The 22,396-nt window shown below is 43.5% G+C and overlaps 1 protein-coding gene across 1 annotated transcript in view; it reads right to left on the bottom strand.

Moving 5' to 3' along the window:
• Positions 1-554: 554 nt before the first annotated feature.
• LOC311010067 (scavenger receptor cysteine-rich type 1 protein M130-like) overlaps positions 555-22,396 on the bottom strand; it is a gene marked incomplete at both ends in the record, with an annotated part of 38,587 nt that continues 16,745 nt past the window's right edge. The window contains 4 exons of the mRNA XM_084004548.1: positions 555-565; positions 1,946-2,260; positions 13,650-13,934; positions 14,028-14,342. Of these exons, the coding sequence (XP_083860674.1) occupies positions 555-565; positions 1,946-2,260; positions 13,650-13,934; positions 14,028-14,342 (926 nt within the window). The remainder of the gene's footprint in view (positions 566-1,945; positions 2,261-13,649; positions 13,935-14,027; positions 14,343-22,396) is intronic.

Below are 22,396 nucleotides of genomic sequence, written 5' to 3'. Positions count from 1 at the left end.
ATAAAAGAAGACCCTGAATTCAAGCCTAACAAAACGGATGAAGCCTTTGACATTTGGGCACAAAAGGGATTGACCATTTTTGGGCAGTGTTTAAATGAGAAGGGAATAATACAATTTGAATATTTAAGTAAAGCGTATCATTTGCCGCATTCCCACTTCTTCCGATATTTACAAATAAGACGTTATATCCAAAATAGTGAAATAAAAAATGAGACCAGCAGAGACTTAAATCCACTGGTGCAATTTTTGATAAAGAAATATGATAAAACTAAAGTTCCACATCAAATCTCGGCTGTATATACTATTTTGGAAAATAACTGTAAATATGAAGATACAAAGGCAAAATTGAAATGGGAAGAATTGAATATAGGCCTATCAGAGGAGAGTTGGAAGGAAATGAATCAGAATGTTCATGCAACGACTGTATCGCCGTATTGGAGGGAATATGCATGGAAAAACACCGGTGCAGCAAGCTAGCTATAATAGTAAAATATCATCAAGCTGCTGGGGAACCATACGCTAATGTTCAACATATATTCTGGTCATGTCCTGTTTTACAAATATTCTGGGAAAAGGTACAGAAAGAAATCAGTCATATTTTAAGATGTGCTGTTCAACTAAATACAGACTATATGCTACTGGGAAGGACCCTAGACACACCCCACGAGGAAAAAGATAAGTACTTGCTCAGAGCGCTGCGTATAACTGCTTGAAAACAAATGACCAGAAACTGGCTTCAGAAATCCCTGCCCACAATATAAAAATGGAGGGACACCATTCAACAGGTACATGAAATGGAGTACATAACATATAAAATGAGGGGTAACCTCAGATTGTATGAAATAAGCTGGGCCAAGTGGTCAACCTACTACAATTAATTTAATTTTAAGGTGGATGTCATAGTTGTGGTTATCCTATTTGCCTGTTGTAATTATTTTCTTTTTTAAAACTTGTATTTACTTATTTATTGCATGTTTGTTTATGTTGCTCTTAGTGTTATGCTGTCCATGTTGTTCTTCCTTTTTTCCTTTCCATGTGTATGCAAATGTACAAACACGTGGTGACTTAAAAAATAAAGTATTAAAAAAAACATGAACAAATCAATTCTAAAATGGACTGGAAGCCAGTGAAATGACCTGAGCACAGCTGTTATATGGTCCTACTTCCTGTTTGTAGTTCTCTACTGAAAGGAGTTTGGTAAGACTTTAGATGGAAATGAGGGACGAGAGATGAAAGGTCACATTTACCCTCCGTTCAACAAGATGGACCCTTAAAACAGGAAGTGATGTCACAGGTCTGACAGACAGACAGACAGACAGACAGACAGACAGACAGACAGACAGACAGGTGTGTCCTGCCAGGTGAATCTCAGCAGTCTATGGAGGGTCTGAAGCTTCCAGAAACCAGCCCACTTCTCTATATTCTAGGACGTCATTGTCCTGGAGAACTTTACAGTTCAGTCCAGTGGAAACCACTGACTGTCACTGGGACAGAGGAAGGAACATACTGGGAACACTGCTGTCATAGATGATGTCATAGATGATGTCACTGAGGGGCTTACCTGAGCAGGTGAGATTCAGGATGAAAGAAGAGGAATCTGATGTTGCACACTCCCTCAGAGTGGATCCAGAATGAACACAGTCAGACCAGATCCTCCACACAGGTCTGACTGAGGACTCCTCTCTCCATCTTACAGAAACAGCAGAGCCACAGTCCAGCTCTCTACAGACAACAGCTGCTTCCTTCAGGGACCAGTCCTTGCCAACCACTGGTCTCCAGTCTCCCTGATGTCTCACCTCCAGTGTTCCAGCACAGCGACTGGCTCCTCCCACCAACCTGACATCATCAGGCTCTGAACAGAAAGAAGAGAGTCGTCAGTCAAAGAGCAAAGTGAGTTTGATGAGAACAGAAATGAACCAGATCAAAGCTGCAGCTCCTCTTCTACCTGAGCAGGTGAGTCCAACAGCTTTGCCAGGTGAGCAGGTGTTTCTATCTGAGCCTGAGCTTCTACAGTCCAGGAGAGCAGACTCATGGCCTCCACACTGGAACTCTTTGGTCCACGTTGGAGCCCCCACGTCTCCATAGAGCGCCCCCTGGAGGACTGAAGGAGCCCCACAGCCAAGCTCCCTACAGACCACCTCTGCATCCTGCTGGTCAAAGTCAGCTTCACACACTGAGGACCACCACTGGTTGGACTGGTTGGACTTCACCTCCAGTCTGCCTGAGCACAGACTAGTCCCATTCAGCAGCCTGACAGAGTCTGGAGAGATGATAGAAGATCAAATAGAGAGAGAGAAAAGACACCAGACACCGGAGAAAAAGATGTCATGAAACTATTCAGTGATTCAAACTGGACTCAAAACAATTCCACCATCAGTTCATCATTTACAGTTTTTCTCAATTGCTTTGCCACAATTCTCAAAAGATAATGAATATTTTCTAAACAACATGTGTAAACCTCCAAACCACTGGCCACTGCTTCACAACAGATTATCATTTCTCATTCTTTTAAATAATTTGCAAATATTTTAGCACATATATGCAAATGAGTACAATTATCTACAATTTGCACAATTAATGATTGAACATATCTTGCTGATCAAAACTGATTATGTTGCTTCTCAGTTGAATAGTTGTTCTCTTCAAAACATGTATGAATTCTTTCATGGTGTGAGTCATCACATGTACAATAGTCCGTTCAACTGTCTAAATGTGTCGGCATATATACCATGAATATCATTATGTATAGAGCAGTGTTTTCCCTAGATCTTTTCATGGCAGTGGTGCTCTGAGTTTGTAACGCTAGCGGGGTCCGGGGTCATTGTGGTAAATGTAAGAAAGATCATTGCTGTCAACATTGCTTTTCTGGAAAATGGCTTGTAATTAAGCTCTATTAATGGAGCTAAAATTATTATTTGCTGGTCCCAGTCGTTATATGCCCCGAATTAGATGTTAATGTTGTTTGTGGATTTAAATGATAATTGTTCACGTCAGGAGTTTGACTGTTTATATTAATTGTTCAGTTTTAAGGCTGCGGAGAAACCCAATGAGAAACACGTGGCATATGTGACGTCACGTCATCGCCCTTTCTCACAGCCATTCAATGCCGCTCAAACGAAGATGCCGGTGTGTTTTGTTCCTGAATGTTCCATTCCAGCAGGTACGGCTGTTCACGCTTTCGGTTCCCGTCCGATGAGATGACGAGGAATCGCTGGCTTAAACTGACAGATATCATTCACGCCAAGAGCAGCGATGAGCTGTAGTTCACAAAGCGGCCTCACACAAAAGCTACCATTATCAAACGGAGTTTTTTTTTTCCCATGAAAAATTATCTTTAAAAACCACAAACAACATGTGAAATTTATGGCACAATTCAAACGCACAATTTCGATCTCGCCATAGGAATACATGCATCAGAAATTTGTTTCTTGGTGGATGCTGGATAGGCCTGTCACAATAACATATTTTGCTGGCCGATTAATTGTCCCAGAAATTATTGAAATAAGCGATAATATTGCTGTTTTGAGACCATTTTCAACTGATATAATGATAATGGCATAATAATGCAAGTACACCCTTTCAAAGATTAAAATGTTTATATCTGAAGAATATTTAACATGAGAACTGGAAAACATTTAAAATATCCAAAATAAATAAACAAAACAAACAAAACCAATAAATAAAATGGACTCTCAATCTATTTTAACAAAAAATGCACTTGAATAAAAACACACAACCAAAACAATAAATAAATTGGATGTTAACTAACATGCACACAATGAAGCTGGCAGCAGCCACACGTTACAGACAGTCTGTGTAACAGGTAACACCCTGTCTACGGACACTGCGCCTCCGTTCCCTGTATAGTTTAACTGTTTGAACGATACTAAACGGCGGCATCTCTTTAGCGATTTAGCAAACTACACAGCCTGTGAGTGCGCACCATTTTGCACTGTCCTGTTTGTACTTTGTTGTCGACTAAAGGCCAGTGTGATGGTGGACTGTTGGGAAGATAGGGATGTCCCATCTGTAGTATTTTTTTCCCCATCTGGGAAAACTGCATCAGATGGTTATGCTTTAGGCGGAGACGCAGGTTTGTTGTATTGCCGCGTTTAGTTGCTATTGTTTTCGAACAAATTCAACTTCAACTTTCAACTTCACTTTATTTATAGAGCACTTTTTCTACATAGACATGTAACACAAAGTGCCACACATAAAAAGGAAAATAGAAAAAACAATTACAAATAAAGCCCCTCCCTCCCACCCTCCATACTCCACACACGCACACGCACGCACACACACACAAACATACACACACACCTGCACACTCTCACTACTGACAATAGGGAGACATGGCATGACACTGATGATTGAGGAAACGCTATCTTTGGGGCCATCCACACTGGGAGGAGTCGCAGGCTGTGCCACAGGGGGCACCAGTGCGACAATGCGACATACCGGCTCATACAGGTTGAGTGGTTCACCGCGGCCATGCTGTTTGAAACCAAAGTGTTTCGACACGCCAGATGTCGCTTTTGGCTTTGAAACCAGTTCCATCTTTTTAAAACGCCAAATCTCAACTAGCGTGTTTGCTACTTGCGGGGCACCGACGCTGTACGCTACACCAGGGGTCCGCCTCCCCACACAGAGACTGCGCGCTGACAGGTAACTGACACGACACGTGACGAGAGTGACGCACCGGAGAGAAAACTCTTGCCATCCAGTCTCTCTGGTGGAGAGACGCAAGGAAAAAATTTAATTATCACGGCTGGCAAAGTTACCAAGCTCATTAAAAGTTATCATGCGATTAATTGATTTATTGCTTATCGCGACAGGCCTAGATGAGGATCATCGGACTTCAATAACTTCAGAATGACAGCTGAGCCAGCTGACAGCTCGAGATACAGATGTTCCAAGAGTTTACCGCCACAGGAGATAATCCAATCAGGATAAAGAAGCACATCGCAACAACATAGCAACGTAGTACTAGTTTCGCGTGTCGGAGAAACATGATGTTTCTCTTTTTGTCAAAGATTCTAGATTGTAAGTAGCCTGGTGGGTCCAAGGAAGCTTCAGATTGCACTGCCAAGTTTACCTAGCTGCCTGCTAGCAACTTTAAATTCAAGGTAGCGGTCTGAATGTGACTCCAAACCAATTAAGCCAGGATTTTTATTTATTATTATTATTTTTTTTGCCGTGGCGCAGACAAACCAGCAGTGGCGCGCATATAGAGGAAACAGTGTATGGAGTATTTTCTAATGTCCACTTAACTGGTAAATTGTCTGTCAGGAGAAAGTTGAACTTCACTAACCAATGACGAGTTTGTCCCATCTTACATCAACCAATCACACGTCATCTCCAGTCAGCTGACAGGTGCTATTCATGAGTACGGCTGTTACCAAACATATTTATAGAGCTGGACTACAACAGAATAACCACAATGTCTGAACATGGAGGAACCTGCTCAGGTACATCATGAACAGGGCAACTGCCTGCTGGAGGAAGAGGAAGAGGAGGAAGGACCCGAGGTGGTGTCGGGAGGGCAAGACAGTCATTTTACATGAATAAAAATACAGGAACAATTTCCATGGAAACGTGAGTGCAGTGTGTAATACTGTAAAAGAAACTTGTACTGATGAAATCAGCATGTGGATAGTATTCAGTTTAGTGTTCAGTTCACTGGACAAACAGAACATTCTAGTAGAGGAAATATTCAGGGTCAACTAAAGAAATAGGACAAACCTGAAATGTGGATATAAGGAACATTTCCAGGCTCCACTGCCGTCCTGAAAAACATCTAAACATTCTGACCACCATTGTTTCCATGAGGTCAAAGGAACTTTTCATTTGGAGGGCAGAGACTTTTTATATGAGACACTAACTTTGTTTTGAAGCACGACTTCAATGTTTTGAGTGAGTTCTGACCTTTTGCAGGTGAGTTATGGTGTTGTGTTGGAACATGGAAGCTATTTAGACAAATCAGGTTCTGAGAATATTAACAAAGTTTCAAGAGATGAGCCAAAGAAATTGAAATAAACTGTAACACCAGAACATGTTTAGAACACCACAGCCTGCCGTAACACATCATCATCTGCAGATCCTCTAATCTGTTCCTTCTGCTCAGAGACTCCACAAACGTTGCTCTCCACACAGAGAAGTTACAACTTTGGATTCTCTCTTATCTTCCTGAGAATAAAGCTGTGTTTAGAAACAGAGCTGTAAGATGTATAAGCCATCGGGGCTGGACTCTCTCCTCCATGTGGGGGTGGAGATACTGACGAATCCCCGACTGAGCTGCTCAGAGTTGTGGCCACTTTTGGTGCCTGCTATGGTGGCAACCAAAGAACCTGCTGGTGGAAACCAGCGGCTCAGAAAGCTGTGGAGCTGAAGAAGGAGTCCTTTCAGGCTGCTTGGTGGTCGGCCCAGAGGACTCCTGAAGTAGCACACGTGGAGGTTTCTCTCATACAGATATCTTGGTGCATTCAGCAGCTGATTTACTGACACTGAGCTCATCAGTCTGCTGCTGTTATTTTTTTTATAACTTTCTTTATTGGAAGCAATTCCACAGGTAGCAACACATCAGTACAGCGTGACATAGAGGACTTCCATTCCAACATTTTTCCCCATTTTTTACCCCTCCCACAATCCCGACCCACTCAAAGGTGAACAGTTCTATGAGTCCAGTAACATGTAAACAGTACAGAGTACATACAACAAATACATGAATAAGGAAAATGATAAGGTAGGCAAGTAAATGAAATTAAAATGTAAAAAAAAAAGAAAAAAAAAAAAAACTCGACAATAATTCAATAAAATAAATGAAATTAAAATAAATAAATAGGGGGGGGGGGGGCTCAGTCGTCACAATCAGGCAGAGTAGTCAAAGATTAAATATGATTTAAGAGAGGTTTCCAAGTCTTTTCAAAATGACCTAAGGAACCATTGAGGGAAAATCTAAGCTTTTCAAGTTTAATGGACAGTAGCACTTCTTTCACCCACCTACTATGAGATGGAGGTTGAGGGTGTTTCCAATTAAGAAGTATGAGTCGCCTAGCCAACAGGGTGGCAAAGGGAACAACGGTACGGAAAACTTTAGAGGCAAGAGGCTGCAGGGGGGAACCAAATAGGCCCAAGAGAGGATCAGGAGATATAGTAGTGTTATATGCTGTGCTAAGAGTATTAAAGATTTCAGACCAAAAAATGGCAAGCTTGGGACAGAACCAAAACATATGGGAATGGTCAGCTGGAGATTGTTTGCACCTATTGCATGAATCAGTTACATTGGGATCAATCCGAGATAGCCTCAAATTGGTGTAATGAGCTTTGTGCACAACTTTACATTGTAGGAGGCCGTGTCTTGCACAGATTGAAGAGGAGTGAACCAACCGTAAAACTTGTTGCCAATACTCATCGGGCAAAGTGGTCCCAAGCTCTTGCTCCCATGACTCTTTGGGACCGGAAGCTGGGGTGTCAATAGCAGAATTAATGAGACCGTAAATATTAGAAATTAGCCGCTTTTGTTTAGGATCAAGAGCCAGTAATGAATCAACCAAAGTTTCAGGGGGGCGACTAGGAAATTTGGGGTTCTGGTTCTGAATAAAATGCCTTGCCTGGAAAAAACGAAAAAGGTGGGATTTAGGCAGGTCAAATTTTGTTGAGAGCTCAGAAAAGGACATAAAGGTCCCTTGGTTGTAAAGGTCCCTGAATTTAGTTATCCCTTTGTCAAACCAAGTCCTAAAAGCCAAGTCGGTGCAGGAGGGCAGAAATAGGTGATTGTTTACAATGGGGGAGAGGTCTGAGGCTCTATGGAGGCCTAGGCTTTTCCTAAATTGAATCCAGATTCTAAAGGAGTTACTTACTACTGGGTTTAAGGTAAAATTGGAGGCAGTCAAGGGGAGTTGGGAGCAAGCCAGGGAGTGAAGGGAAAGTTTAGAGGATGCTAGTTCCATATCTACCCAAGCAGGGCGCTCTTCATCTGCTGTGTTGTTAATCCAGTATAAAAGTTTATTAACATTACAGGACCAGTAATAGTGTAAGAAATTGGGCAACGCTAAGCCACCTAGAGCCTTTGGGAGCTGCAGGACTGATCTTCTAATGCGTGGGTTTTTATTGCCCCAGAGGAAGGAGCTTATTAATTGATCAAGCGATCTAAAAAATTACTTTTTAATTAGGACAGGGATATGTGAAAATAGATATAAAAATTTGGGTAAAACAACCATTTTAACTAAACTAGCACGACCTACTAAGGATAGAGGGAGACCAGACCATCTGTCAAAGTCTTGTTTACACCTCTCAAAGAGAGGAGCAAAATTTTGGGAGAAAAGTTGATTGATTGAATTAGTAACATGCACCCCCAAATATTTAAATCCATCAGTAGCATATTTGAAAGGGAAAAAATCGGGGGGTATATTTCTGGCCAGATGATTGATGGGGAGAAGTTCACTCTTTTGGAGGTTAAGCTTATAACCTGAATACAACCCAAATCTGTCTAAGATATTTAGAACCAGAGGGAGAGAGGCAGCTGGATTAGACATGTACAAAAGGAGGTCATCGGCATACAAAGATAATTTATGGACTGTACCAGCTCTGGTGATGCCCTCAAACCCACCCTCCTGACGTAGCCAGATGGCTAGAGGCTCAATAGCTATGGCAAATAGGAGGGGGGAAAGAGGGCAGCCCTGTCTGGTTCCACGATAAAGTGGAAATGGGGCGGACTGGAGTCCATTTGTGTGGACGGAGGCGACTGGGTTGGCATAAAGCAATTTGATCCAAGATATAAATTCTGGGGGGAAGCCAAATTTCTGCAAAACAAAAAAAAGGAAGCTCCACTCCACCCTGTCGAAGGCCTTTTCTGCATCTAGTGAGATAATCACTTCCGGGATATTCAAGCTGGGAGCACTAATGATATTCAAGAGCCTCCTTGTGTTATGAAATGAGTGCCTTCCAAGCATGAAACCTGTTTGGTCAGTAGATATTATATTTGATAGGACTTGTTGTAGGCGTTGGGCTAGGATTTTTGACAGGATCTTTAGGTCAACATTTAAGAGAGAAATGGGCCTGTAACTACCGCACAAAAGAGGATCTTTATCACACTTAAGCAACAGAGAAATAGAGGCCTCCGACAGGGTGGAAGGTAGGCGACCCCCAGCAAAGGATTCATTATACATTCTCTGGAGGGCTGGAGCAATGGTAGCAGAAAATAGTTTAAAAAACTCAACCGTGAACCCGTCAGGGCCTGGGGTTTTACCATTCTGGAGTGACATAATCGCCTCCTGTACTTCCCTGGCCGAAATTGGATTTCCCAACTCCCTACACAAATCCTCATCCATTTTAGGAAAAACAATCCTATCCAGAGGGTTGTCTCCATCCCAAACATCTGAAGGGCATTGTGAAGAGTAAAGGTTAGAATAGAAAGAACAAAATATCTTATTAATCTTGATAGGATCTGAGGTAACTTCACCTGACGTGGGTTTGATCTTGGGGATCAGTCTGGACAGTGCGGCTGCACGTGCCTGATGCGCTAATAATCTTCCTGCTTTGTCTCCAGTCTCAAAGAAACGTTGTTTAGCGAGGAATAACTGCTTCTGTGTTTTGCTGGTGGACAATAAATCAAATTTAGACTGAAGCTGAAGGCGTTCTTTATAAAGAGCAGGGGTTGGAGTTGTAGCATACAAATTGTCAATTTTAAATATCTCTTTGGTGAGTGTCTCTAACTCCACCCTTTCTGCCTTCTTTAGGGATGAAACATATGAAATAATTTGCCCACGCATAAACACCTTAAAGGTTTCCCACAAAGTACATCTAGAGATCTCTGGAGAATCATTAGTATCAAAGAACAAGGAGATCTGCGTATGAAGGAAGTCTTTAAAGGAAGCTTGAGCTAGCAAAGAAGAGTTAAGTCTCCACTGTCTGGAGGGGGGGACCCGACTAGGAAAGTTAATATCCACAGATACAGGGGCGTGGTCCGAAATAACAATGCTATGGTACTCACATGGGTGGACCTCTGGTAAAAAATAATTATCCAGGAGAAAAAAATCTATCCGCGAATATGAATGATGGACATGTGAAAAAAAAGAAAAAGCTTTGTCTGAATGGGATTTAGCTCTCCACGGGTCAAATAAACCTAAACTGGTCCTATATGTGTCAAGGACTTTAGCTGACTTGGACAACACCTGAGGATTAGAGGAGGATCTGTCTAGGGAGGGGTTTTGAATCAAATTGAAGTCGCCACCAATTATTAAGTAATGGTCATCAACTTTAGGAAGGGAGGAAAAAAAGCTTGTAATAAATTTATCATCATCCCATGTAGGTGCATAAACACAGGCCATTACCACAGGGATTCCACATAGACTACCAGAAATAATTACAAATCGACCATTAGGGTCTTCAATGGAGCTTGACAACTCAAACGGAACGTTTTTATGTATGAGGATTGCTGCGCCCCTCGCCCTTACTGGGAATTTAGAATGAAATAAATGCCCTATCCAAGGTCGCTTAATACGGTTAACCTCTGAGGAGCAGAGGTGAGTTTCCTGTAAAAAGAAAATGTCACCCCTGAGTTAGTCTGCTGCTGTTCTGGTACATTACTGTCATTGATGATGTCATAGATCAGTGGTTCCCAACCTTTTTCTGCAGGGACCCCCCTTTGTAGATAAAAAAAATATTGTCCCCCCCCCATGAAATCCATTATAATCAAATGTTTTCCCCAAATTCCATGTTTTCCATTCTTCTGAAGAAAATAAACTGGGTCATTCCATGTGAAAACAGCCAATATCTGAACTACATAACAGACTTCTGGAAAAAGTCCAAAATGGTGCATTTTGATGAATAACATTCATATTATGCTTCATAGTCAAAGGTTTTATTTAATTAAAAGAAAGAACCAATATGTATCTTTATCTCTTATAAATCCCTTTAGGATCATCAAGTGCCCACATGGTCATTTTGGGGTCCAAATATGGGGTTCCAAAAGAGTCACCTCTGCCCAGGGTTTTTTTTGGACCCCCATAAAACCCCCACCAGTGGTACATTGCCCTTTAAATTCATTTTGGCAAGAGCAAAGGTCCCACATATAACAAATAATGCTGTTTAGAATAAATGTGATCATTCATCATGGTGCTAGGAGCACCCAAAAAGTGAAAAATAATTTTGGCCGTCAAAAAAAAATGGACTTTGGTGACCCACCTCTCACCCAAACAGTAAGGAATGTTGATTCTGCCTTCAGAATTGTGTAGTGCACACCTCCTCAACTGCCGACCCACCATCTGAGATTGTCCAGCCTCTCTGCACCTTCTCCGATGTCACACAGAAAGAGGTGGAGGATGTCATCAGAAGAATGAAGCCGCCCACCTGTTGTTATCAGACCAATACTGAAAAAACCCACCCTGGATCCAGAAGTCCTTTCCAATTACAGGCCCATCTCCAATCTTCCATTTCTGTCAAAGGTCCTGGAAAAAACAGTTGCTGCACAACTTTCAAGATCATCTCAAAGGCAATAACCTTTTTGAGAAGTTTCAGTCTGGATTCCGCCCTGGCCATAGCACAGAAACAGCCTTGGTCAGGGTGACCAATGACCTTCTGATGGAAGCAGATACTGGTTCCACATCTCTATTAATCCTCCTGGACCTAACAGCTGCCTTTGATACAGTTGACCACAATATCCTCCTACACCGCCTGCAGTACACCATTGGACTCTCAGAAAATGCACACAACTGGTTCACCTCATATCTAACCGACAGAACCGAGCATATCGTCCTGGGCAAAGCAAAATCATACACCCACAACATCACCTGCGGTGTCCCTCAGGGCTCAGTGCTGGGCCCCACCCTCTTCACCCTCTATCTGCTTCCCCTGGGCAAAGTCATTAGCAGGCATGGAATATCCTTCCATTGTTATGCTGATGATACACAGCTTTACATAAGGACAACCCCCACTTCTTCTGCTCCCCTGCCATCATCCACACTAACCACCTGCCTGGAGGAGATTGAGGCATGGATGAAGCTCAACTTTCTTCAGCTGAACAGTTCCAAAACAGAAGCCATCCTAGTCGGCACACCACATCAGCTACGCTCATCCACCATCACCAGTATCACCTTCTCCGGCCAAAACATCCCCCTTTCCACATCTGTCACCAACCTGGGTGATAAAATAGATCCTCAACACTCTTTTGACACCCACATCAAACACATCTGTAAGACATCATTCAGGAACATTTCCAAACTCCGTCCATCACTCACCCTGGCAGATGCAGAGAAGCTCGTCCATGCCTTTGTCTCCTCCAGGCTTGATTACTGTAATGCCCTACTCATCGGGATCTCTGGCAAGAGCATTCAAAGACTGCAATACATCCAGTACAGTGCTGCCAGGATCCTGATGAGGGTGCGCAAACACAATCACATCACCCCCATCCTGAAATCTCTTCACTGGCTCCCTGTCCCACTCAGAATCGAGTACAAGGTCTCCCTCCTCACCCACCAGTGCATTCACGGACATGCCACCCTATACCTCAAGGAACTCCTCACCCCCCATACCTCCTCACGCACCCTCCGTTCTGGTACCTCAAACACCCTCCAAGTCCCAAGAACCAAGCTCCGCACCATGGGTGATCTGGCCTTTTCCTCGGCTGCTCCGAGGTTGTGGAACGCCCTCCCTGACCACCTGAGGGCCCCACAGACTTCAGATGTTTTTATAAAAGACCTAAAAACCTACCTGTTCTCCAAGGCTTTTTGTTAAATGTCTTCAATATGTTCTCCTTTTAACTTAACTTATTACTTATCTTTCTTTTTACTTTTATTTTTTATTTTTCTATTCTGCTCTGTAGCACTTTGAGATTGTTGAATGTAAAGTAAATAAAATGTATTACTATTATTATTATAATTTCATAACATACATGTATACATTCCAATAGTACTGATTTGTTTACTATTCAAATTATATTCGGTTCCAGAAGTTCGTTCCAACAGCCCTAAAACATTCTAGTAGTTTGAATTATAATTCCTTGTTATTCAGAGACCATGAACATGTGCATAAATATGCAAATGTGTGAGCAATCATTGATGGACTTTCACCGTGTCTGAAGTCAGTGCGTCTGTCGATCCACTCGCCGCTATTTAAGTTTCACTATCAGTTGTGAATCAGTTAATTTCTCAGTGTTTCTAACGTCAGATTGTGTTTGGAGCTGCTCATCACATGGATTCTTGTGGGTCATTTGATGACAAAACTCAGAAAAAACTTATCATAAACATCTTCAACATGACTATCAATCACTGTGTGTGTGTGTGTGTGTGTGTGTGTGTGTGTGTGTGTCAGCCCCGCCCCTCTGTTAAAGACAGAGAGGAGAGACGCTGGATGAAGCGGTGTCTGTTAATTACACTAAAACACAGGAGAGACTCTCAACGTGTTTTCTCTTTTCTTTTGACAAACGCTTATAATGTTATATATATATATATATATATATATATATATATATATATATATATATATATAAATATATATATTAGAGAAAACATAGATTTTTATAAATTCAATGAAATTCCGCATTTTACAGTTGATTACATTTTCATTGTCAAAATATGTGATTCCATCATAGGGCCCAGTTTGAAAATCTCAGTCATAAATGATGTCATAGATTAAATAACTGAGGGGCTTACCTGAGCAGGTGAGATTCAGGATGGAGGAATAGGAGAATGATGTTGCACACTCCCTCAGAGTGGATCCAGAATGAACACAGTCAGACCAGATCCCCCACACAGGTCTTCTTGAGGACTCCTCTCTCAGTCCTACAGAAACAGCAGAGCCACAGTCCAGCTCTCTACAGAAAACAGCTGCTTCCTTCAGGGTCCAGTCATCGTAATCCACTGGTCTCCAGTCTCCCTGATGTCTCACCTCCAGTGTTCCAGCACAGCGACTGGCTCCTCCCACCAACCTGACAGGCTCTGAACAGAAAGAAGAGAGTCGTCAGTCAAAGAGCAAAGTGAGTTTGATGAGAACAGAAATGAACCAGATCAAAGCTGCAGCTCCTCTTCTACCTGAGCAGGTGAGTCCAACAGCTTTGCCAGGTGAGCAGGTGTTTCTATCTGAGCCTGAGCTTCTACAGTCCAGGAGAGCAGACTCATGGCCTCCACACTGGAACTCTTTGGTCCACGTTGGAGCCCCCACGTCTCCATAGAGCGCCCCCTGGAGGACTGAAGGAGCCCCACAGCCAAGCTCCCTACAGACCACCTCTGCATCCTGCTGGTCAAAGTCAGCTTCACACACTGAGGACCACCACTGGTTGGACTGGTTGGACTTCACCTCCAGTCTGCCTGAGCACAGACTAGTCCCATTCAGCAGCCTGACAGAGTCTGGAGAGATGATAGAAGATCAAATAGAGAGAGAGAAAAGACACCAGACACCAGAGAAAAAGATGTCATGAAACTATTCAGTGATTCAAACTGGACTCAAAACAATTCCACCATCAGTTCATCATTTACAGTTTTTCTCAACTGCTTTGCCACAATTCTCTAAAGATAATGAATATTTTCTAAACAACATGTGTAAACCTCCAAACCACTGGCCACTGCTTCACAACAGATTATCATTTCTCATTCTTTTGAATAAATTGCAAATGATTTAGGACATATATGCAAATGAGTACCAATATCTACAATTTGCACAATTATTGATTGAACATATCTTGCTGATCAAAACTGATTATGTTGCTTCTCAGTTGAATAGTTGTTCTCTTCAAAACATGTATGAATTATTTCATGGTGTAAGTCATCACATACACAATAGTCCATAGGGGTGGGGGGAAATCGATCCTTATATGCATTGTGATGCAGACGATTCTGAATCGATGCACAAATGTAAAAAAATAGATTTTTTTTATTCCGTATTGTTTACGGAACACAAAAGGTGGAACTCTGAAATGCAGCGCCCGGACAGTCTGTGGCGTTACACATAACAGAGACACGGCTGAGAGAGAAATCCCAACGGCACCCGCTGCATTTACACCGATAATGTTTCATCATCCATGGCTGAAATAAACACTAGTACTGCTTTGTACATGTTGAGAAGTCCCAGACACACCAGGAAACTAAACGGCGTCCTGTCTGAGTTTCTACCTTTACCCAGAGGGGGATCGGTGAGTCTCATAGAGCTGCATTCACAGCAGCGGCCGCTGTCAAAGAACCACGTTGTGATTTATTTACCATTTAAAGAGATAAAGGGCCCTAGTTTCGTGGCGTAGCGCAGGGCGGCGCAGGGTGGCGGAGCCGGCGCAATGCAAGTTTCGACCCACGCAGCCTTGCGCACGGTCAGTTTGGCAGTTTGGTGGATCGCCTGCGCCAACATGGGTGTGGCGGCGCAGCAGGGGGAGGCGTCACAGATTCAGCTTGGCGTAGCGAAAGTTTCGTGACAAAAAGCCTCGCCGAGACTGCGCTGAAAGCTCGCCAGCTCCAACCTGGTCTACTTTCGGCGCAAGGCGTAAATGAAGTCCATTCATTCAATGCGAATCACAGCTGGCGGAGTGGCAGTTTGGCTGACGGCGCGCAGTGCGCACACGTCACCAAGACCTCACAGGCAGGTTTCCACAGTTCCAGGCACATTTAAATGCAATAAATAATCACAACAAACACTATTTAATGCAACTAATTGAATCAACACGTGAATTTATATCTATATAGATTGTCCCGTCACATCTGGCGTCAGATCAAAGGCGGATGGCACGCGTAATGGAAACTCAGCCTCTGGGACCAAAACATCTCCCTCTCTCTCTCCTGTTTTTTATAATATGGGCATTGTTATTATTATGATACGCGCGCACAGCGCGTGATGCGCGTGGTGGGAGCGGCGGCGGCTGCTTCTGTCATCGGGTTGTCAAGTGAGGGAACTTGCACTGAACCTCCCCTAACGCATTAAAGGAGAGGAGAGGAGCTCATTTGATTGGTGAAGATCTGAATCGGCTGTATTAATCCCAGTCCACGACTCGTCTCCTCCTCGTCTCCCACTCACGCCTTCTTCTCCTCCCTCTTTCCCACTTGCGCCGGTGGGCGAGACGGGAGGTGTGCCTGCCCGAGCCTGCGCGGTGCACGAAACTTGCAAAGTCCAGGCGGACACACCCCGTCGGCGTGGCGCAGGTGCGCTGAGAGCTGACTGCGCCTGGTCTACGAAACTAGGGCCCAAAGAGTATGCCGAAGTAATGACGATTAGTAAAAAGTCTGAAGTCATGGTTTATTAAGTCTGTCCGTTAAGACGATACAAAATAACTTTACAAATACCTGTTTTTGCATTCGGCTCGCTCAGAGCTAAGCTAGGCTAACACCGTAGCTGCTACGTAAACACTGAACATAACGTCGTCTCGGCATAAATATGGCAGAGACCTTGTTGTTGTTCGGTCTCTGTATGAGACGTAAGATACTATCCCACGGGTGTCATGATTTGTGTTTTGTCATGTTCTGTTTCCTTGGTTTTGATTTCCTGTTTTATTTTGTCCTCAGTGTCATTTCCTGTCTCGTACTTCCTGGTCCTTGTTGTTTCCGCTGTCTTGACTCCCCCACCCTCTCGTGTTGATTACCATGCCTGCCCTGATGTGTTTCACCTGTTCCTCATCAGCTCCCTGCCTCCCTGTGTATATAGTCTGTGTGTTTCCCCTGTCTCTTGTTGGTTCATTGTCGATGTTGCTGTCGCTGTCACCCCCTGCATGTTGCACCACGTCAGGTTTATTCGTCCATACCACGGTGTCCGGTGCAGGCAGCGCCCCCACGCTTCAAGCGCCTCCGACGTGCAAGCAGGCAACACTTTTTTCATGAATCACAAATTAAAAATACAATTTTATTTCTCTTATTTTACACCTTTGAGGGAAAACCATGGCCAAAATATAATTAATTTGGCAATCATATCAATATTTTAGAGCTCCCCCCAAATTTCACAAATCATGTTTCCAGGGGAGCTCAGGTGGCCACCAGGGGAGCCATGGCTCCCCCTGCTCCCCCGTAACTCGCACCCTGGTCCTGCCTCCCGTGTCCCTTCATGTTTTGGTTTTGTTCGTAAGTGTTTCGTTGATGACCGTTTTTGCCCTTGTGGTTTTCTTTGTTTGATACTTTGTTTTAGTCTTAGCTTGGTTTTGTATTTAGTTAATAATTTAAATAAATCCTTTTTTCAACTGCATTTGGGTCCTCACCTCCTGTTTCCAAGCCCGAATCGTGACAACGGGAGACCACAGACCGCTACGCTGTGATGTGTTCAAATGCAGCTGCATTGATTAATGAATTGAAATATTTGTATATAGGCTACAGTATTAGGGTTGGGCCATATCATATTGTTCACGATAATACTGCTTGATTTTTTTACATGGTAGAAAAATCATATAGTGACATTCTGATTGGTTGGCGTGAATACTCTTATGCTGCTTACGTACGCTCACATGTGTGATGCAGCGCAGCATCATTCAACAAGCATGAGTGAAAGCAAACATGGCTGAAAGCAACACTTCAGAAGAAATGATTCCCAAAAAAGGAGCTACTTCTAGAAACATGCTGTTTTTTCCTCTTAAACTAGAGAAACGGGGCTAAACATCCATGTGAGCCGTTATCTCTGACAACAAAACGAATGCATAAATTTGTAAAAGATGTGACTAGATGTCTCCGTGGCGCATTTCTCCATTTTGTATATCGATCAGTTCTCATCCGCCATCTTGCTAGTGACTTATAGAGTTACATTTATGCATCGGACGCTCGTATTGGCCCCCGTAACGGCTTTTACAGCCAATCAGAAAACCTAATTTACGCTTGGCCGTGAGCTGTTGTGTTTGCCCAAACGGGAGACACGGAGGAGTTCAAAGCAGAGAAAAGGATTATCAAAGAGTAGTTGTAGTACACGATATACATACACACATATTTAGGGCAGGGAGAGGAAAGGACAATTCCTGGCAAAAAAAAAAAAAAAACGCTCATAGACACTACCCAAAAGAATCTCCATATTTCACAAACAGAAGGAGTTGGAAGCTTCAGATGACTTCTGGAACAATCCAAACAAGTGTGTGCAACTTTCTACATAGAGCTTTCCTTTCATTGTAATGGCTTGCAGTGCTTTATTTCGTAAAATCCGTAAAAATGCAAGGTCTGTTTTGTATTTATTTTTAATTCATGGGCTAAAATCCCCTATTATAGTGTATGGAAGTATTCATTGAGAAATACACACAGTTAGCTGATGTTGTGCTGATTCTGGGGATGTGTATAACTTGATGATGCTGTAAGAAATGACAATTGTATAGGGCAAAACGCAAAAGCATGAAAAGACGGAGAGTTCTCTATGTGGGTTTCAGAGAGTTAAGGCTGTTTACAAACTAGACTACTGACTAAACTACAACTTAACTGAGAAATGTATATTTGTTTTAGTATTAAGTGAATATTTCAAGGTGAATTATATGTTCTTGAAATGAATATCAACCTATTTTTCCGTATTTTGTCATATCGTCAAATACATCGTTATCGCCTAAATACCCTGAAATATCCTGATATTCTTTAAGGGCCATATTGCCCACCCCTATACAGTTCACTGTTTGCTCTCAGGAATAAGCTCATCGCCTGTAACAGGAGGATTTTGTGTTATCACTTATAGGAAGTGATATAGGGCCCTAGTTTCGTAGACCAGGCGCAGTCAGCTTTCAGCGCACCTGTGCCGCGCCGACGGGGTGTGTCCGCCTGGACTTTGCAAGTTTCGTGCACCGCGCAGGCTCGCGCAGGCACACCTCCCGTCTCGCCCACCGGCGCAAGTGTGAAAGACGGAGGAGAAGAAGGCGTGAGTGGGAGACGAGGAGGAGACGAGGCGTGGACTGGGATTAATACAGCCGATTCAGATCTTCACCAATCAAATGAGCTCCTCTCCTCTCCTTTAATGCGTTAGGGGAGGTTCAGTGCAAGTTCCGTCACTTGACAACCCGATGACAGAAGCAGCCGCCGCCGCTCCCACCACGCGCATCGTATTATAATAATAGGCGAATTCGACTTGATGTAGCCGCCTGCAGCGCGCTACCTAACGTGATGTATTGTGGGTTGAAGCGATGCATGATGGCTAGAATTGTGTCCGACTTAGCAGCCGACTGCAAAGACGTCACAGGGTCGCGACCATATCACGTGACCCAAAACATCGCGAGAACAAGTTTTTAAGAGGCGCTTCTTGCGGCGCTTGGCAGCGCGGTGAACGGTGGCTGCAACCGGCTTGTCCACACCTCCGCTACAGCGGAATGGTTCTCATTGGTTAAAAGTTCAATGACGTGTGTTCAGGTCCGCACTCGGCGGCCACCTTGTGGTGAAATGATACTTTTTATTTTGGTCGCATTGATCTCATGGCTTGATCTAAAGTTCCGTGCATTGTGTTGTGAGTCGGCCTATTATATGTGAGGTCTGGTTAATACAAACATAGAATGATAATACAAATATACTGGAAAAAAGAATGCCTTCCACATGTTGCCTTGCGTGCGTGTGTGTGTATGTAATATATATATATTTATTTATTTATATTTATATATTTATATATTACACACACACACACACACAACACATCCTCTTTGGTTTGCTGCTGTGTTCTATCGCTTGAGCACCATAGTCACGTTGACTTTGTTGTCCGACTTGACGGCGTTTGGCTGCCGTCTCTTTTAGAGCCCGCCCCCTCAGACACCTGCATCTCTCGTCGGCGTGATAAGTCAAGTCAAGTCAAGCCAAGACCATCCCGAACGAGCCTATTAACAATGCCGATATTATAAAAAACAGGAGAGAGAGAAGGAGATGTTTGGTCCGAGAGGCTGAGTTTCCGTTACGCGTGCCATCCGCCTTTGATCTGACATCAGATGTGACGGGACAATCTATATAGATATAAATTCATGTGTTTGTTGTGATTATTTATTGCATTTAAATGTGCCTGGAACTGTGGAAACCTGCCTGTGAGGTCTCGGTGACGTGTGCGCACTGCGCGCCGTCAGCCAAACTTGCACTGCGCCAGCTGTGATTCGCATTGAATGAATGAAGTTTATTCACGCCTTGCGCCGAAAGTAGACCAGGTCGGAGCTGGCGAGCTTTCAGCGCAGTCTCGGCGAGGCTTTTTGTCACGGAACTTCCGCTACGCCAAGCTGAATCTGTGACGCCTCCCCCTGCTGCGCCGCCACACCCATCTTGGCGCAGGCGATCCACCAAACTGACCGTGCGCAAGGCTGCGTGGGTCGAAACTTGCATTGCGCCGGCTCCGCCACGAAACTAGGGCCCATAGTGTTGTGTTGGAACATGGAAGCTATTTAGACAAATCAGGTTCTGAGAATATTAACAAAGTTTCAAGAGATGAGCCAAAGAAATTGAAATAAACTGTAACACCAGAACACGTTTAGAACACCACAGCCTGCAGCAGTGTTACATCACATTTACATGAATACACTCTAACAACTGTTATCCAGTGTTCAACACTTTCAATATGTTTTCAAGCAGAAACACATCATCATCTGCAGATCCTCTATTCTGTTCCTTCTGCTCAGAGACTCCACAAACGTTGCTCTCCACACAGAGAAGTTACAGCTTTGGATTCTCTCTTATCTTCCTGAGAATAAAGCTGTGTTTAGAAACAGAGCTGTAAGATGTAAAAACCATCGGGGCTGGACTCTCTCCTTCTAAGGAGGTGTTCAGGGTGAAGGACTCCACGTGGGGGTGGAGATACTGACGAGCCCCCGACTGAGCTGCTCAGAGTTGTGGCCACTTTTGGTGCCTGCTATGGTGGCAACCAAAGAACCTGCTGGTGGAAACCAGCGGCTCAGAAAGCTGTGGAGCTGAAGAAGGAGTCCTTTCAGGCTGCTTGGTGGTCGGCCCAGAGGACTCCTGAAGCAGCACACGTGGAGGTTTCTCTCATACAGATATCTTGGTGCATTCAGCAGCTGATTTACTGACACTGAGCTCATCAGTCTGCTGCTGTTCTGGTACATTACTGTCATTGATGATGTCATAGATCAGTTTAAATTGAATTTTCTCCCCAAATTCCATGAAAGAATTAAAGACATTTTTTTCCATCAAATTGTCTATCATCATGTGGTTGATGAATCAAAACTCAATAAATCAATTTGAATTTTCCTCTATAATACTATTCAGATTTGAATATGAACTTGAAATCATATTTCATTATTTAATTCTCAAATTCAGCCTATTAATTAATTAATATTAACTGCACTACACAGGCTTATATGTTGCCAATGCCATTATCGGCAATGTGGTTGTTTTACTTCCTGTCCACTAGAGGGCGTTCCAAAAACATTAAATATGTTGAATTACCAACAGCTGACAGCTTCCTAGATAAGTAATAATGAAGAACGTAAAACAACCACATTGCCGTTCTCCTGGGGACGCTGTTTCCCTGTTGTCATGGCTACGCCCTCCTCGTCTCACCGTCAGCTCTACTATCACGTTCTCACGTACATCGTGTTGTTGGTCTCGTTCCTGATGAATCAGCTGATGGAGACGCGGATCGATCTAGCTAGCAGTAAGCAGCATGAATGCATCTTTGTCATGACGTCATCGCTTCTAGAGCTCCGTCCATATCTTTGTTTCATTTCACGGAGTGCTGCCGCGCCGTTATTTCTGCGTGCGCTGCTGTCGCTTAACCTGACTCTCGCCAGATGAACTTCGTTCCGCCTAGCTCCACTCACATCCATCTGGGATCACTCCATTGGGAGTGATTTCCGCACCAGATTTCATGGACGGGCCAATCAGGACGCAGGGCGGGAGGTTCATAGATGTGACGTGGCGGAGAAGCGACTGTGAGACTGTTTTGATTCGTCGCTCTCTTTAGCATGATTAGCGTCACGGATTGGCTTCGATGTGAGTGGTTGAAGTAGCACGTCAATAAAGATGACGGACAAGTGTCTTATCCTATCATATGCAAGGATTTTTCATACGCAAACACCTCTCCAATGGAGCAATCCCAGATGGATGAGTGGAGCTATGCGGAACGAAATTAATCTGGCGAGAGTCAGGTTAGCTGTCGCTGTTTCTGTGGTGAGATTGTGATTTATAATTGCTTGTTATTCAGAGACCATGAACATGTGCATAAATATGCAAATGTGTGTGCAATCATTTATGGACTTTCACCGTGTCTGAAGTCAGCGCGTCTGTCGATCCACTCGCCGCTATTTAAGTTTCACTATCAGTTGTGAATCAGTTCATTTCTCAGTGTTTCTAACGTGAGATTGTGTTTGGAGCTGCTCATCACATGGATTCTTGTGGGTCATTTGATGACAAAACTCAGAAAATACTTATAATAAACATCTTCGACATGACTATCAATCACTGTGTGTGTGTGTGTGTGTGTGTGTGTGTGTCAGCCCCGCCCCTCTGTGAAACAGACAGAGAGGAGAGACCCTGTCTGTTGATTACACTAAAAC

The sequence above is a fragment of the Eutrigla gurnardus genome, assembly GCF_963514095.1.
Source record: "Eutrigla gurnardus genome assembly, chromosome: 24".
NCBI lineage: Eukaryota > Metazoa > Chordata > Actinopteri > Perciformes > Triglidae > Eutrigla > Eutrigla gurnardus.
This window is presented reverse-complemented; position numbering and strand designations above follow the sequence as displayed.